Here is an 18109-nt window from a genome sequence, read left to right as displayed (position 1 = left end):
AGAGGGGGAAAAAGGGAAAGAAGGGGAAGAGGATGAGGAGGAGAAGAAGGAAGAAGGAAGGGGAGAAGGAGGAGAAGGAAGAAGGAAGAGGAGGAGAAGGAGGAGGAGAAAATCTATTGTTCAATTCAGTAGTATAATTCAATTCAATTCAACTCAAGCAATTGGCCAAAAATTACACTGAAATATTGACTGAATTAGACTTCTCCACGTTCAAAGTATCCTTTTATAAGCCATTTGATTGCTGCCATATGTTACAAGTCTTCACAGAGCTTTAAGGTATTCCATGCATTTATTATTCTCAACACAGAATTTTGAACTAAAACTCACTGCATTCTATTTACATATGTAAGGAAAATATTTAAAAATCCAAGCAAAGCTGAAGTCCTTCAGCTGGTTTTCTTTAAGCAGAGATGTCATGTCACTTATTCAAGATCTCACAAATATATACAAGTCAAGAAAATCTAATCCCTTAAAATTTTACTCATTGACTTGATCATGTCACTGGACAGCAATCAAACGAGACACCACAGATAAGAAAGCCAGAAAGCTTTCTGCATAAATCCACCTTATTCTATGATTAACAAAGCCTTAGCTTCACAACTCATGAAATTGTTGGAAGAGATCCTACACCTGTTTTGCAGATGAGCAAACTGAGGCACAGAGGTGTGTGAGGTGTGAGCTTTTTGGCCATGGGAAAGTCACAGGATTGTCTCTGCATCTCATCTGCAACTCTGACACTTGCTCACCCCCATCTGATTAGGGAGAGGCAAGCTTGCCACAGAATAGAATTACATTGGTATGAGTGTGCCTTATAAAGAACAAGAAGGGGTGGTTCGCCTTGAACTGAGCTCGCATGGGTAGGCTTTTCACAGCGATGCTGTCCCCAGTGGCGGCTGCTGCCTCCGTGCCCTCTTCGCTGACATCCAGGTATGACTTGTGGATGGCTTTTGATAAATATAGACCCTTGGTTGGTGACATTCCAGAAAGATCAGCTTTGACCTGGTTGAAGAGATCTGTCATCCCTAGAGATTTTAACAGGGAATTTAGCTCATACTTAATTTCAAGTTTGAATCGGGGAAGATGTACTTCAACTTCTCTTTCCATCATGTTAGAAGAGCTGGTCCACTCATGAAATGTCCTCAAATTCAGCTGCTTTTCTATCTAAGAGACAAAACACAGACAAGCCCACATGAGTCAAACACATGACCTCTACATTAAATGTCATATGTTTTTATAATTCTCAGTGTGAATGTTTCAACTTCATCACTTTTTCTACCTTTAATACAGTCTACTTACCTGGGAACAAAATCATACCATTAGCCACATTTTCCCTTTTCTGTCATCTGTTTCTCCTCTAAATTTCATAATTAAGCTTCTCAAGTAGGTATCCTACAGTCTTTTCCCTCAATTCCCTCAGCACACATGCTTCACTGCACTTCTCCCACTATCGCCTGTGAAGTTGTCATGGTCCTGTTTCGTGGATGGTTCAACCATTTCTTCTTGGTTCTCATATCTGAAACATTCCACGACACCCTCCTTTATGAGCGTGATTCTCGTTTGGCATCCCTGATGCCAGGATCCCTGTGAATTCTGATAGCTTTCATCCTTCTCATGCCCTTCTCTGTCACTGTCTCTGGTAGCTGCTCCTGAAGCTGAACTCTGGGCCACCTGTGCCTCTGCCCAGCATGTCAGCTGCCACATCAATGCTCAGGTTTCCCAAAGCAGCCTCAGCACTCTGACTTCTCATTTTTCTCCATCCAGTTTCATCATTTGTTTGTAAATCTTTCAAACGCCCCCCTCAGGCACTGAACTCTCCAGCCAGCCCTGTCCACAGCTCCCAGCTCCAAACCACCATGCTGTGTCACATCCCATCTTTTTAATCCAAGAATTTAAAACAGTTTTGACCACCGCTGCCTACCATGACAATATATAATCCACCATAAAATAAATGTGGTTTTTCTTCCAAAGTGGCTTTTCCTTTTGTCCTTTTCTGCCCACATCCAAGAGACTATGACTTCATGCCACAGCTCACGCTGCCCTTCTTCTAAGGCATTTGCACTGCTCTTTGCTCTGCTCAGTTTAGCAGGGCCCCTGTGATTCTCCTGTTCATCCAGCAAGGCTCGGACTAAAAGTGCTCTGCTAGGAAATCCTTTCTGACCCCTTCATTCTAATCCCAAAGTCTACTTCCAGAAAACTTTCTGCAGAGTCTAAACTGCTCCCAAACTGCTTTATGCCTCCAACTGTCTTTCACTCCAGTCAACCACAGGCCCTCAGGGACCTGATTCCCTCTGACTTGGCCACAACCATAAGCATACCTGTTCTCATGGCCACAGCGCACTTCTGTTACTACAGCTCCCTCTCAATTGGCACCCGTCTCACTTCTGAATCCAAATGCGTACATCCTGACCCTGCTCTTTCCGGAAGCCTTCCCTACCACCCGACACACATGCACACCTTGCTCATCTGTGCCACAGTGTTTTTGTCTCAAGCCAGCACTCCCTGGCTTAGAAGCCCCTAACTGTTGGGCCATATCATCCCTATGTGTGTCAGCTTTGCAGGCTCCCAGAAGTTCAGCTGTCAGAAGCACAGCCTGCTCTGTCCTGGGCAGCTTCGGCTGCAGCTGGGGAAAGGGGGATGGATCCAAACTCCTTTCACTGCCATGACCACTTCTTAACGGGTGTGGTGCACATTTCTCCACAAAACTGAGATGTTAATAATGGCTAGCCCATGAAAGTACATTACAATTGGCTCAGAAATACTGCCCCTGAGGGTAAACTGGCTGGATCAGATTTCTGCACACTAGGAGCCCAAATAGCATTATAACTTCATTACTGTAGAAAGATGTCCCCCAATCATCAACCAACCAGTACTTGTGTGTATTTGTACAAAACATCACTTCTGCCTCCATGTGCCTTTCTCATGTAAGAATAGCTTGTTCTCCATAAACACATTGTCCTGAAAGGCAGAGGCCACGTGTCTCCCTGCTACTTTCGCAGCCCCTGGGGCAATCCTACTGAGGCTTAGATTGTGAATCAATGACTACACTAATGTCATGAGATACACTGTGTGTGTGTGTGTGTGTGTGTGTGTGTGTGTGTGAACATGCACACATGCTTTAACTGCTTTCTAGCATTCTTATAATTTTACCTGTTTCACATTAGCTGTGCCTACTGGAAGCAGAATAATCATGCTTAATTTGTTGTTAACGTAGGGCAGCTCAAGAACTTGCATCTGCGGCTCCTTTAGGAAGGCCAGTTTAAATGTTCCAATTTGATACATCATTTCCACAGTTACATTTTTACGCTGTGAAGAAGAAAAGGATTATAATTAGGTAGTATATATAGTTACATATGTGAGCGCACATGTGTGTATACTGATTACTTTGCATAACATGAATATCTGCATGAACACTCTAAAGACATGGGTAAAATAGAAACTACAAAGTAGATTCCTTATTACTTCCCTTTGCAAAAATTATCCATTTTTTTTAATTTAAAATAAGTCATGGTTATAGACTGAATTATTCTAATAATATATATAGATAGCTTGGTCTACCAAAAGCAAAGTCAGGATTTCTAGCTAACATGACTTTAGTGGAAAAAAAAAAAGGATACATCATTAAATCATTTTCTTTTTAATCTTTCCTCAAGAAACTCTCTAGAAAAAAAAAATAACACAGATAACTTTAGTGTGCTGCTGGAGAAAATAACCACAGTGTACATGGAAAGAATAAACCAATAGAACATTAAGAAAAGAATGGGTTTTCTTCTTTGCCAGAGAATCTTAGTATCCCAAGTCTCCAGTTGGGTGCTCTGTGATAAAAGTTATTGTCACTTAATAGAGGAAAAATTAAAATGTGTAGAAAATACAATAAAAGAACCAACAGAAACCTAGACTAATATTTTCACTAAATCACTAAATCTTTCTAAGTTGTCCTTAAATGATTACTGTATTCTCCAACATTTGTCATCAGTCTGAAAATAAAATACTTACCTCACTTAGCTGAAAAGGACTTTTAACTGTCTCTCTTTCTTGAAATTTATTTTGCCATTGTCCTTTGAAATATATGGCATTCACCAGGACCATTACAGATGAAGGGTCAATTGTGCCCTTTCCAAAGAGATTTGTGACTTTTCCTTGTGTAAAAAATAAGATAATTGTATTTGAATTTGAACTTCCTGATGATAGGGAGGTGAAGAGTCATGAGAAATTTACAGCCATTTCTTTTTTAAGACTAATTGTAAATTTGAGATACCAGAACTCCTTTCATCTCCTGGCCATGGAGCCTTCTTTGTCAAATGAAGTTTATTTCAGGGAATATTTAATGCTTTGTTATTTAACCAGAAGACAGCATCCAGGAAGTTGCCAGTATATTCATGATGGATCAATTTGTCTTACGCCTCATTATATCGAGTGATTTCTTCTAGATTACTGCTTATTTAAATATTATGTAATAATTTCTTGTGGCTTACTTTTAATATTTACAAGACTTTATGCTTACCAGCACTTCACTACATGCAAATATGTTAAGTATTTTAAAATACTTATTCTTTCAATGCACTACAATTAGCGTATTACAAATATGTATACAAAAGCACTTGAAGTAAACACATATCTGAAAATCAAGATTCATAAAATTATGCCAGGAATTGCTTGGTAAATAAAACTGATCAAAATTAAACATCCAGCCCTCTTGGTACATTTTGGTATATTGCAATTTATAAAACCTTTTTGGAAGGTAATCTGTTATACAATATGAAACACAGGAATATCTGAACATCAGCTTTAAGCTTCATGAAGGTTTTACTTTTCACTGAACTTCTAGGCCTAACACAATCCTAGCATGTGATAGCAATACCTAACCTTAAGTGTACCATGTATATTTTTGGTTGAAACAGTAAATAAAGATATAAACAAATGATGAAATAACATTAATATTCTACATAAATATATAACATGTGAATCCCGAATGCACACCCATGGCAGACAACACTAATCATCTTTTCATTCATGCCAAAAGAATTTAGGCATTTTTCTAGATTCTGGGCACTGTTCTAGACACTGTAGCACTAAACTCAGACTATAACGCAAAACTAAACAGACAAAAATCTCTGCTGTCACAGAGTTAGTGTCTACCGGCTCAATTGTGGGCTTTTTCAAGTAACCTAAGTTTAAGCCTCAGACTCTCAATACAGATTTTCCAAGCAGCGACTACCAGTGGATTAGAGTTAGCACAAGAGATGAGGCATATTTTTACACCACTGTGCTAGGTAAATTAACAGATATGAAAAAATATATACACCTTTCAAAGCATTTTCTGACTTAATACAAATAATAGAATAGATACATATGTTAATCTGGTCACCTATTACTAAACTTGACATCTGTCAGTTCCTCAATCAAAAAGATACTATTGAGAGCTCATCACTGTTAAGTGATATAATGGGAGACAAATATATTAGAAAACATTTTCTTTATGCTAAAAGAAATCTAAAATAATATAAAGCTAAACTAGAATTATTAAGTGAATTCAGCAATGTTAATATACAAAAGTAAAGTATATACTTATACATCAACAACAAATAAACCAAAATAATAGATACCAGCTAAAATTCACCAAACACCTCAAATACCACCTAGAATCAGTTTATCAAAAAATGCACAAAACTTCAACATAGGAAAATACAAAATGCTACTAAAAGAAAAAATTAAAGAAGACCTGTATGGAGGTAAATTTCATGGTCATGGATTAGAGTTTGAATAAAGATGTATTTTCTCTCCAAATCTATAGATTCTATGTAAATCCTATTAAAATTTCAACTGATACATTCTATGGAAGTTAACAAGCTAATTTTAAAATGTATATGGAAATACGAAGGATCAAGATTTGGCAAGGCAACCCTAGAAGAGGATCAACATTGGAGGGATTATACTTCCAGCTTCCAAGACTTATTATAAAGCTACTATAATTGTGGCATCATCATGAGAATAAACAAATTGACGAATGAAAGAGAATGGAAAACCCAGGAGCAGATTCACACAGATATGGTCATCTAATTTATGATAAAATTTACATTGCAGTGTAATAATGAAAGGATTCTTTATTCAATAAATAATGCCATATAAATTAGACATCCACGTGGAATGAAACTAATTTTAAAATGAATCCTGACTTTAATAAAAAATAAAACTTCTAGAAAATAACATATGAAAATATTTTCATGAACTAGAAAATATTTTCACGACAATATTTCTTTAAAATCATCCAAAAAATGTGTGCAAAGACACTAACTATAAAGGAAAAGATCATAAATTTTATTCCTTTGAAATTAGAAACTTCCATTCATCTAAGACATCACTAAGAGATGGGAAAGATAAGATGCAAAATAGTAGAAGTTACTTGCAACATAGGTATCCAGTGTGTGCAAAGAACTCCTAAAAATTTATCAGAAAAAAAGAAAAACAAACAAACCATTCTTACAGGTGGGCAAAAGATTTAAACAGCAACTTCACAAAGGAGGATATGCAGCATATGGAAAATTGTTCAACCATGTAATTCATAAAGGAAATGCAAATTAAAATTAAAATAACTACAGTGGCTAAAGTTAAATAGCCTTACACTACCAAGTGTTGGCAAGGAGGAGGAACAATTGAAATTCTCATTTCTTGTTTGGGCAAATAAATTGACACAACCATTTAAGAAAGTTGCTTGGCATCTACTACAATTGAATGCATATATGCCTTATGACCAGCAATTCCATTCCAAGGTGTACACCCAATAAAAGTGCATACATATGTGTATCAGAGATATCTATCAAAAATATTCACAGCAGCACTATTGATAAGGGATCCAAACTAAAAATGTCCTAAGTATTTATTAACAGTAAAATGGGTAAGTATATTTAGAATATTCTGAGAATGAAATACATACTAATAAAAATGAACAAACCATGCAACGTGTAACTATGTGGATGAATCTCACAAACATATATTGGCCTTAAAAAACCCACATAATTTATGATTCCAATTACATGAGATTTAAAAACAGGCAGAACTAATAAGTGGTAACAGAAGTCAGAGAAACCTTAATGTTTGGGGGAAAAAAGGGCTTATTTCTAGAAGAGGATTTAAGGGGGCCCTTGCAGTGCCTCTTTCTGATAACTTATGTCTTATTTTGCTGACCTGAGTAGTGATTCATGAGTATATTCACTTTGTGATAATTTATCAAACAGCACACATACAATAATTTACTTTTCTACATGTATGTATATTTAAATCATAAAGTTTATTTTTAAAATCAAGATTTAAGGGATGTATTAACTAATTGTGATATGTCAATGTTATTTGGTTCCTGATTCAAACAAGAAAAAAAAAAGAGCCAACAGGGGAAAAATGAAAACACACTGAATATTTAACATGAAATGACTATTTTTAATTTTTCAGATGTAATAATAGTGTAGTGGTTGTATTAAAATTGTCCATATTTTTTAGAAAAACAAAGTGAAATATGTGTAGGAAAATGATATAATATCTAGAATTTGCTGCAATATAATCTTAAAGAGGTGTTGGAGAAAGGGTGAGAGATTACATGAATAAGGCCAGCCATTAGTGAGAAATGTTGCAATTGAGTGATGGGTATACAGGGTTCACTATATATTCTCTCTACTTTTGTATATCCTTAAATTTTTCCTTAACCAAATGTTTCTAAATAAAAATGAATATATCCTTGGTACCAAATATTAAATGTGCCATTTAAGAAATATTTAGCAATATATATGGGTTTTTAATTGTGAAAAGTAAATTTAAATTTAATTAATTTTAATTGCAGAATGCACCATACATTTATGAAATAGAAATGGTGTTCATTCACAGAGTCACTTTGTATATATTCTAGAACAACTGATTGTAAAGGGTATTCCAAAATATGGCCCCATTCCTTTCTTGCTGATCTGCCTATGTCAGGTGCGGACTTCAGTCAGCTTCCTCGTTAGCAAGTGGACTCAGATTGCTTATCAATACAACACAGAATTTAGAGACACCTATTGACTTATCCTTACCATTAGTTTTGTTTTCAACCCAAGCATTAATTGTTTTCCTCGTTTCTTCTGTAGACAGTTCAAAATCCACAGTTTGCAACCTGGCTTGATACCATTTCTCAGAACAGCTTAAATATTGCTATAAAAGACATGATAATTGAACAACAATTCAAAAGCAGTGTAAGGAAAACAAAATCTATAGCTCGATGTATTCTAAAATTCTAATGCAGAGAAAAAAGAAGTTCCTATAAACAAGTCTGAGAGGAAGCAGAATGTGTATGTACTTATTTTTAATGAAATAAATAAATTTAACAAAATCTGAAACCCTTCCAAAAGGAATGTTCAGAAATGTTTTGTTGTTACTTCTGTCATCTGATTGGCTGTCTTAGTTTTAAAGTGTTCAAAGCAAAGTGACAAATTGCAATACAATGAGCACCTTCTGACTCTATTCCTACTCCTTCCTCTTCAAAGTAGACATGGAAGCTACTGCTCTCAGATTATAGACGGGAAAACTGAGAAGGGTGGTTAAGTGACTTGCTTTCCTGAGGTCTAACAGAGGGTTGTTCCCATGATATGTATCAATCTCCTCACAAGCTGCCATAAATATAATTAATAATAAAAACATTCTCTGATGTAAATAGTTGGCATTTCTGTCAAATTTATATAAAGTGTGAGCAAAAATATCTTAAGGAATTTATTATTTCGTTCACCTATAACATATTATCCAAGTGAAAGTGGTGTGCAAACTCAGTATAAAGATCTTACTCCCAAGCCCCTCCTATGTAGCATTCTGGAGCAACTATTGATGACCACCCATGGCCCTAGATTTCTATAGAACTGGAGACTTTCCATTGTCTTTCTGTCAAGACAACAGTGATATCTACATGGACCCAAATGAGTTTACCATGATGCAATTCCTGAGACCTTAGGAGCATACCTCCACAGCCCAGTGGGACCTGATGCCCCAACATGAACTGAATAGAATGATACAAGACTTCGAGATATGGAAGATGTGCCTAGCATAGAAGAAAAACAAATCTTAACTAATGTTATGGGAAGTCAGGGACCCCAAATGGAGGGACCTGCTGAAGTTGTTGAAGAACATAAATTGAGAAGATTTCATGGACATTTATTAGTTCCCCAAATTAATACTTCTATAATATCTTATGCCTGTCTTTACTGCAATCTCTGAACATAAAAATTGTGAAGATTTCATGGACATTTATCACTTCCCTGATCAATACTCTTGTGATTTCCTGTGCCTGTCTTTACTTTAATCTCTTAATCCCATCATCTTCGTGAGCTGAGGATGTATGTTGCCTCAGGACCCTGTAATGATTGATTTAACTGCACAAACTGTTCATAAAGCATGTGTGTTTAAACAATATGAAATCTGGGCACCTTGAAAAAAGAACAGGATAACAGCGATGTTCAGGGAACAAGGGAGATAACCTTTAGGTCTGGCTGCCTGAAAGCTGGGAGGAACAGAGCCATATTTCTCTTCTTTCAAAACCGAGTAGGAGAAATATTGCTGAATTCTCTTTTTCGGCAAGGAACAGCCCTGAGAAAGAGAATGCATTCCTAGGGGGAGGTCTCTGAAATGGCTGCTCTGGGAATGTCTGTCTTATATGGTTGCAGATAAGGGATGAAATAAGCCCCAGTCCCCCATAGTGCTCCCAGGCCTGTTAGGATGAGGAAATTCCCGCCTAGTAAATTTTAGTCAGACCGGTTGTCTGCTCTCAAACTCTGTCTCCTGATAAGATGCTATCAATGGCAATGTGTGCCTGAAACTTCATTAGCAATTTTAATTTCACCCCGGTGCTCTGCCCTCATTTACTTTGTGATATTTTATTGCCTTGTGAAACAGGTGATCTCTGTGACCCACACCCTATTCGTACACTCCTTCCCCTTTGAAAATCACTAATAAAAAATTGCTGGTTTTGCAGCTTTGGGGGCATCACAGACCTGCCAACATGTGATGTCTCCTCCGGACACCCAGCTTTAAAATTTCTCTCTTTTGTCCTCTTTCCCTTTATTTCTCAGACCACCCAACACTTAGGGAAAACAGAAAAGAACCTATGTTGAATTATCGGGGGTGGGTTCCTCTGATAAACTACGAGCAAAATCTGGGCCTCAGAATGAATCTTGTCCTGAGCTGGATCCAACTGTGGTTGAAATAACCTTAAGTAACTCTCCATAGCCCAGGAGATGGATGTTTTTCCAGCCAGAATCCTGAAATAACAAGGTCCCTCTCATGACATAGTTCAAGACAATTTTCATGATGCTAATGAGGACCTTCTCACTTCAGGAACAGATGCCAAAATGATCATCCCAAATCCACATTTATCTACTGTTATGTCTGGGTCACTGTTTTGAGAAGGCAAAGTCACGAGAGCAGGCATCCCAACTCGAAGGACCATGATTGTTAATCCCTGCCACTCTAGACACTCTCCATACATCATTCCCTATATGCTTCCAGGGCAGTAAAATAAATCATTCCCTATATGCTTCCAGGGCAGTAAAATAAAATACCCTCTAAATGTCTATAATACCTACCCCAAGTTGCAAATATTCTGACTATCAGAAGCTTATCACATCCAAGACATAACCTGATCTACCAGGCCAGGGAAGAACATTAGAAACTCATGGTTTCATCCAGCTTCACGCAGATGGCATTTAAATAACCCTAGTCAAACAAAAGCTTGCATTTCACCACAATCATAGCAAGATCATGTAGCAATTAAAAACAGGAAGATGGATTTGGATAGGGGTCAAATCCAGGTTTTGCCATTCAAATATCTCTGTGATTCTTGTCAGCCTGACTTTTCAGAATCTGCTTCACAGTCTGCAGAATTAATGGATATTTTACACCCATATCTTAGCACAATGTGAGGATTATAGGAGATAATGCCTGTAATGAGCTAAGCAGAATGACTGGCACAGAGTAAATACTCAATAAAACTACATAGGGCCACGGTGTTGGGAAAGGGCATAAATGGTGTTAGAATATTGGAGCTACAAAGAACTAAGCCTAATCCTCTCATTTTAAAGATAGAAGTGACTTGCCCAAAGTTATGTATTCTAAATGGAAACAGAACTCCTGTCTCTTGGCTCACGGTCCAATGTAATTTCAACTACTTCTTTATACTCCACTATTAAGAACCTCTGAAAATGATATGAAAAATTGGTTTTGTTTTTCTTCTGGTCCACAGGGATGATTCTTACCTACTTTGTTTTGTGCTTCATCCCTGACCTTGGTTCTTGGACAGCATTAGGGATCTTGAAAAAGTCATTTTTATGTAATATTTTATAACTTTACATGAGAGTTTCAATAAATCCATTTCACTGAAACTGTAAATCAGCTCAGATTCAGCCTCTTAATGATAAACGTTCTCACTCTTCATCAATTTTGTGGTATGAAATTCAGAGGATGCCAAGAAAGTTGTTGGCCATTCTTCCAAATGGACTTACCTGATGGAATGCCATTGTCTTTGTCCCGTAGAGCCTGTTGGCAATGCTGAGGGTATAGTTAGAGTCTGGCTGGTTGATTTGAGAGAATAAGACACCAAACTCGGAATGAATTCTTCCGGCTTGGCTGCACTGAAGCATTAGTAAACAAAGAATGGTGTATTAAATTGCTTGATTTTTGCCATTGGAGAATGATAACTATCTAGAGAGCAAGGTGTTTGCCACTGAATAAAAGGGCTGTGAATACAAGGAAATTAGTTTAAAGCATTTTCTTCTTTGGATTTTCGCTAGCACATTAATTTCACCACTCTGTAACTTTAGTTGCAGTCTGTGTGCAGAATTGTAAGTTACTGTATAATACATGTGTACTTGTGGTCCTAACGATTTAATTCAAAGGCAGTTTTCATAAATAAACAGATCCTAGTGGGGTATTCAGGGCAATAATTCCAGTGTTATTGCTGCCCTTGTACTTATAGAATCGTTTCTTTTCTCTTTCACACTTTTTTCTACGTCTCCATTTTTCATGTGGTCATTTGATCAAATACCTCAGCCCTTCACTGAACTTAGTTCACACACTAATTTGCTTCTCAGTGGTAGCAATTCTGTTAAGCTGCAGCTTTGTTGCATTTTAAAGATGGCTAAGAATTTATGGACATTATAGGGAATATGCCTATATTCCCTAAAGCATTCCCTAAAGCAAATGTTCATAAACTATGGACTTAGAACTTTTAATAGTCAGCTGGGTTCCGTGAAGTTGGTGTTCTGTGAGTCTGTATGCATTTGTGTATTTTCTCAACCAATCACAATCAAACAGAACTATTTTTTTGTAGGAGTTCTATATAATTTTGATGTCAAAATGAATCCTTCTACTGGAAAAAACTAGAGACCATAGTCCCACAGCGTGTGGATTGAGAAGCATCAGGCCATGTTTTCCCAGCACATGAATTATATGGCCAAGCATCAGGGTCCTTTCTCAGTCCCCACTCTAGACAGAAAAATCTAACACCACATAGACAAGACTGGCAGACTCAACGTAGGGCACCCTCCATAAAGGAACAAAAAAGCTTGAGTAAGGATGGCAATAAATCAGGTAATAAAATCTAAGAAACTTTACTATTGTTATTATCATTATCATTATTATACTAAACTCTACAGGCTGTAGTTATCATCAGGAAGGTTAAAGGGGGACACAGAGCTGTTTCCCTCATGGACAAAAGAAGGAGCTCTTCTACTCAACGCTCAGACAATTATTTCATCCTCCTCTTAGGTTAAAGAACATTTGACAACTCAGCAATATTATCATACCTTAGATGAGTCCTTGAACCCTGGTTTTAATGAGTCTACAGTATGATGAAAATGAAGCACCTAGAAAAGAAAAAAAAAAGGATCCATTGGCATCAGAAGCAATGTACAGTCTATCAAGGTTGACAGTTGTAAGGATCTATTTTTCTATTTTAGATCAAGACCAATAGTGATAGCTAAATTTAATAATGTTGCTTTCCAAATCCTGAACTAAGTCTTTACATATCTTATTTAACCTTCCCAAAAACTGTATAAGTAGATACTATTACCCTCATTCTATGTTAGGGAAACTATAAGTTTAAGAGAGATCGAGCAGCTTGCGTCAGACCACTGTCAGGCTCCAGGGACCAATCTCTTATCCGCTAGACCCTTCTGTCCCTACTGCTCTTAGGCTGATAACTAAGACAGTACCCAGCACAAACAATAATAAGATTTGCAAGTATCCTAAGAGTTGTTAAGTGATATTCTTCTAGACTTTCCACTGCAATAAAAATATATGTAATGGGAAAATCTCTAATGTTAGCCTATATAACCTGAAAAGTCACCTTTCCTTTCTGAGTCTCAGTTTTCAATCTGTAAAGTGTGGATAATAATTCCTAACTGTTATGAATTTGAAACATAATCATGAAAATTTTTTTAACTTGGTAATGTCTAAAATAGCATTACGTTTATTGTAAATTTCACCTTCTACAGGACAATCATAGTAACTCTGTCACATTTAAATCACTGAATGAAGAGACCCTAAAAGTAAACTGCAGAGATTTATTTGTGATACCACTGATAGTAAAAAAGAGACCACGTGTTGCTTGTATTACATTGCTTGCACTACAGCATACTCCGTTAATCAAACCATTATCAATTTTTAAGAAATATGATTTACTCAATGTGGTTTTTTTTCTCTCTCAAGATGGCAATTTTATTGGTATAAAGATAGAATTAATTTGGCTGACCCAGAGCGGGTGCATGAAAGACTTCTGGGCCCTGGGCAAATCTCTGTGGAATTCCATACCTTCTCTAGTTGCTCTGCACTCTCTCCCCTGGCACCAAGGAGGACCATGCTTAGAGCATAAAGTAGACTTAGCGGAGAAAAGAAGATGTTATCTCCTATGTTGTTACTGTTCAGCTCTTTGAACACATCAAGGCAAAATTCAACGTTAGCTGTGCTGAGAGAACCCATTTTTATGCCAATGACTGCCTGAGAACAGAAGGAAAAAAATTCTCAGAACATGACTTGAAGTTACAGATAGTATCTGGATTTCAGTTATTGCACTTCATGAGTTTAAGTATCAGGGCACACTGCTTCATGAAAAATTACATACCTTTATCACAATTCTGAGAAATTCATAAATGCTAGAGAGGGGAATTCACGTTAGTTTTACATTGCAATGAACAGAAGAGTCACTATTCCTTCAGCCAATGGTTAAAATCTATCTTACTATCATTTGTGTACATTTTTAAATAATCTAGAATTGTTCTGGAGTGAAAGATTAAAAGGAATTGGATCTTTGCATTTTGAATTTCCATACTTTAAGACATTCCTCACCCTGGAATTTGTGCAGTAAAAAATCTTGAGCTACACAAGATCAGCCAATCAAGACATTTTCCCACTAGACTACCCACTTTTGCAGTGTCACAGGAGGAGAACATCTCCATCTCAGTCGTTTTTGTACAAACAAGTTGACAGCACTTGCAGAATTTCCAGCATGTTTTTATCTCCTCAGTGGGACCTCATTCCCTGTATCCCTCCATGAATGTAAGACAATACTAACAAGTAGGTCCTGCCATAAGAAAGTGGTCAGAGCTCTCAGCCTGGAGGCCACAGCTGTCATGTTTACGAAAATAGAAATGGAAAAGGAAAATCCAAGAGAAGAAAAGATGATGCTGGAATATGTGTTATCTCAGGACAAGAATATGTCAGGAAAGAAGAGTTCATTCTATTCAGTTCCACAAACATTAATTGAGCATCGCTCACTGTAGAGGGCTATGGATATAAGAATGATCAAGAATAGTTTCTGCTCTCAGGGAGACTTCATTCTTCAGGAACTTCATTGCCATCAGACACTTCCTTCTTTTAACTTCGGAGTCATCATTCTCTCTTGGTCCACAGCCTGCCTCCTTGACTGCTCCTTCTCAGTCTCTTTTGCAGAATTGTTCTCAATTTTGAACCTCTAGACATCACAATAAAGCAGAATTCAGATCTTGAACCTCTTCTCTATGAACACTCATATTACAGGTGATCTCATCCAACCTCATTCCTCCTAATATCTAATTAGGAGGAATGTCCTAATGTCACGAATATGCTATTAGCTCCTGCATTTATGCTTGCCTTGAATTCCAAACCCATATATCCAACTGCCTACTCAACATCCCCACTTGGATGTCTAATATATATCTCAAACTGAACATGTCCAAAAGCGAATCCTTGGTTTTCCAATTCCTCTCTCCAGCCTGCGTCCCTCACAGCCTTCTTTACCTCTGTAAATGACAATTCTATTCTTCCAGTTTCTCAAGCTAAAAACCTTGGGATCATCCTTAAGTACTTTCTCATTCTTATTCAATCAGTGAAAAAAATCCTGTTTTCCCCATCTTTGGAAATATTCCTCATCTGCACATTTCTCATGCTCCCCAGTTTTAACAGCATAAAGGTGCTCCTGAATTACTTAAATAATCTCCTATCTTCTTTCTACTCCAGTCTTTATCCTCCTCCATGATATCTTTGATAGACTAGTATTTTTTAAGTATCAGTTAGTTAGGTACTCCTCTGCTCAAAAACTCCACTGTCTTCCCTTTTACTCAGGGAGGAAGCCAAAGTCCTTACTGTGACCAACAAGGCCCTCTGTGATCTGGCCCTGGCCACCTGTCAGACCTCATCTCCTACCACTCTTCCACCAGCTCACTCTAATTTAGCCATATCACCTCCTTGCATACCTTCAACATAACAAGCACATTCAACCTCAGGGCATTTGCACTTTCTATTCCTCTTCGATGATGTTCTTCCAGAAGATATTTGAATGGTTCCTTCCAGCAGTTTAATCATATCTGTTCAGATAGCATCTCATTACTAAGGCTGTCCCTGACCATTCATTCTGTTTGAAATCTCAGCCCTCATCCCACCATTCCATTACCGTAGCACGTACCACCACCTGGCTTACTACATATGTATTTATTATCTGATTCCCTTCCCTCTATAGTACATTAGAGCAAGGACTTCATTTTGGTGTTACGTTTTATTCCAGCATCCAGACAAGTCCTATCCATAGAATAGTGACCCAGTACATGTTTGCAGAAGGAAGAAATGAAGAAGAGAATTTCAATCCAGTAAGTACTATGTGATATGCTGGTATGCACATAATCAAGTAGAGAGGAGAGAGACAGAACCAAACTGAGAGTTATAGTTAGCCTTCCTGGAGGAGATAATATCCCTGCTGCTTTTAGAAGAATGAAATAAGCATCACCCATGTATATACATGTAAGAAGAGCACTCCTGTCAGAAGGAATAGCATAAGCAGAGACTCAAACACCTGAAAGATAAATTTTATATTATAAGTGCATGAAATAAGAGTCCCAAAGTGGTGGGCAGAAGGGCCAAATATAGGCAGGACTATGGCCTTAGAAGCCTGGCATGCCCCTTGATGAGAAATCAGAGATCACACCCCACATAGCTCATGATGGAGTTGGTTCTTTATGTCACTTAGTCAGAAGTTCATATCATCTTTCTGATCATCAATTTATAAATCTCTCTCCTTCTCTTCTTCTCTCTCCCTGGACAGCATATTAAAAAAAAAACAGGTTGGCTGCCCACCATTCAGCCCTTCCCTTTCACTCCCTTGTTTTGTGCTAAGAGAGCTTCCTTTGATGCAGATTTCATGCAGCCATGTGCTTCAGAGGAGGCTTCACCCTTCCTCAGGCCCCAAGAGCAAGCCTGGATTAGTCTAAGCCAATTGAGGGAATTCTATGTCCCAAGTTTCTAGTGTAGGAGTCAGAAGGTGCCATAATTCGTACAAGAAAGACAGGAGAGGTTGCTGGAGGGCTTCTGGAAAAGGCTTCCGATAAGAAGAGATCCACAAGAGGAAACCATCCCTCTTCTTCCTCTCACAGTTGGGTTATCTGCATGTGTCTACTACTGCAGCTGCTATTTTGTGACCACAACGAAGGTAGTTTAAGAGGATAAGCCAGGATTTCAGAGAGGAAGGATGGACAGAACTTGAAGCATTCTCGATGACACACCATTGAGTGAATGGATTACCCAATCCTGGATCTGCCCTAGCTTGAGATTTCTCTTCATGTGAAACAATAATTTTTTCTTATTGTTTAAGCCATTTTAGTTGAGTCTTCTGTTACTTGCAGCTAAACGAATTCTAACTCACTTCAAGGGTTGTTCTATACACCCTAGTTCACTAGGGCCAATTAGCCTACTTACTCCACATTCACCGTTCTGTAGCATACTTACATTATTCCCTTGTTTAGTCCACCTGGGATACAGAAATATTTGGTTCTTTTACCTTCCATCTTCTAGACTACAGCTTTGCCCTCTTTTCGAATCCAAGTCTAAGCATATATGCTATAGGACACTGACAAAGGCCAATACATTTCCCGGCCAATACGTATTTATCCCAGTTGCTAATGATACTACACCAAGCCTGGACCACACTTTTCTTTGCTCTTGACAGTTTTTTAAAAATATGACAGAAAGGTTTTACTAATATCATTTTGCTAAAATACAACTATGTACCTCTGGCAGAATGTTTTCCTTCAAGGTGATTTTAATACAGCTCTCTGGATTACATGTGGTCATGACAGTGTCTTTGACAGCCCTTCGTTTAGTTACTTTAATAATGAAAGCACTTCCAATCGTGAAGTATATCCAAGTCAATTGCTCTTCACACTATGTTCTGCATTTTAGTGAATTAAGTAAGCTAGTGGAGTTGTATTCTGGAAAGTAATGTAAATGTATTTATCTTAAATTTATATCATGTTGTTATAAAATCGCCTATTCACATATCATAGCTATTGTAGCCCTGCAGTTACTAGAGCACCTAAGAAAAGAGTTTGGAATACGCTGATAGGCCACTTACTGTGTGGCAGACACTTTTATTTGTCTGTTTATTTGTTTGTTTCTTCTTTTATAACCACAAGTACACAAGGTTGAGGTCATCACATACTCTGGTTCTTGGCAAAAGCCATCACTGGATTACAAGGCCATTCTCTTCTTTACTTATGGCCTTTGACCCAGTTCATTTCCTTTCTTCTCTACCACCACAGACACCACTTATAATTTGTTTAAAGCATATTATTTATACGTG

The 18109-nt window shown here is 37.6% G+C and overlaps 2 protein-coding genes across 4 annotated transcripts in view; one reads left to right on the top strand and one right to left on the bottom strand.

Annotated features, from left to right (window-relative positions):
* Nucleotides 1–270: 270 nt before the first annotated feature.
* SERPINB11 (serpin family B member 11) overlaps nucleotides 271–18109 on the bottom strand; it is a 20623-nt gene continuing 2784 nt past the window's right edge. Inside the window, exons 2-8 of one of the 3 annotated variants that reach the window (XM_025365380.1) lie at nucleotides 13816–14001; nucleotides 12810–12869; nucleotides 11508–11636; nucleotides 8058–8175; nucleotides 3994–4136; nucleotides 3148–3303; nucleotides 271–1161 (exon numbers count right to left, since the gene is read on the bottom strand). In XM_025365380.1, coding sequence (XP_025221165.1) covers nucleotides 757–1161; nucleotides 3148–3303; nucleotides 3994–4136; nucleotides 8058–8175; nucleotides 11508–11636; nucleotides 12810–12869; nucleotides 13816–13983 — 1179 coding nt within the window. In that variant the 5' untranslated portion in view covers nucleotides 13984–14001 and the 3' untranslated portion in view covers nucleotides 271–756. The remainder of the gene's footprint in view (nucleotides 1162–3147; nucleotides 3304–3993; nucleotides 4137–8057; nucleotides 8176–11507; nucleotides 11637–12809; nucleotides 12870–13815; nucleotides 14002–18109) is intronic. The other 2 variants (XM_025365382.1, XM_025365381.1) reach the window with 2 other exon arrangements.
* The window catches only part of LOC112611333 (serpin B3-like), a 17790-nt gene continuing 17280 nt past the window's right edge, over nucleotides 17600–18109 (top strand). Inside the window, exon 1 of the mRNA XM_025365032.1 lies at nucleotides 17600–17717. Within this exon, the coding sequence (XP_025220817.1) occupies nucleotides 17600–17717 (118 nt within the window). The remainder of the gene's footprint in view (nucleotides 17718–18109) is intronic.

This window comes from Theropithecus gelada, chromosome 18, assembly GCF_003255815.1.
Source record: "Theropithecus gelada isolate Dixy chromosome 18, Tgel_1.0, whole genome shotgun sequence".
NCBI lineage: Eukaryota > Metazoa > Chordata > Mammalia > Primates > Cercopithecidae > Theropithecus > Theropithecus gelada.
The sequence above is the reverse complement of the archived record's forward strand: the minus strand, read 5'-3'. Positions and strand labels throughout refer to the sequence as shown.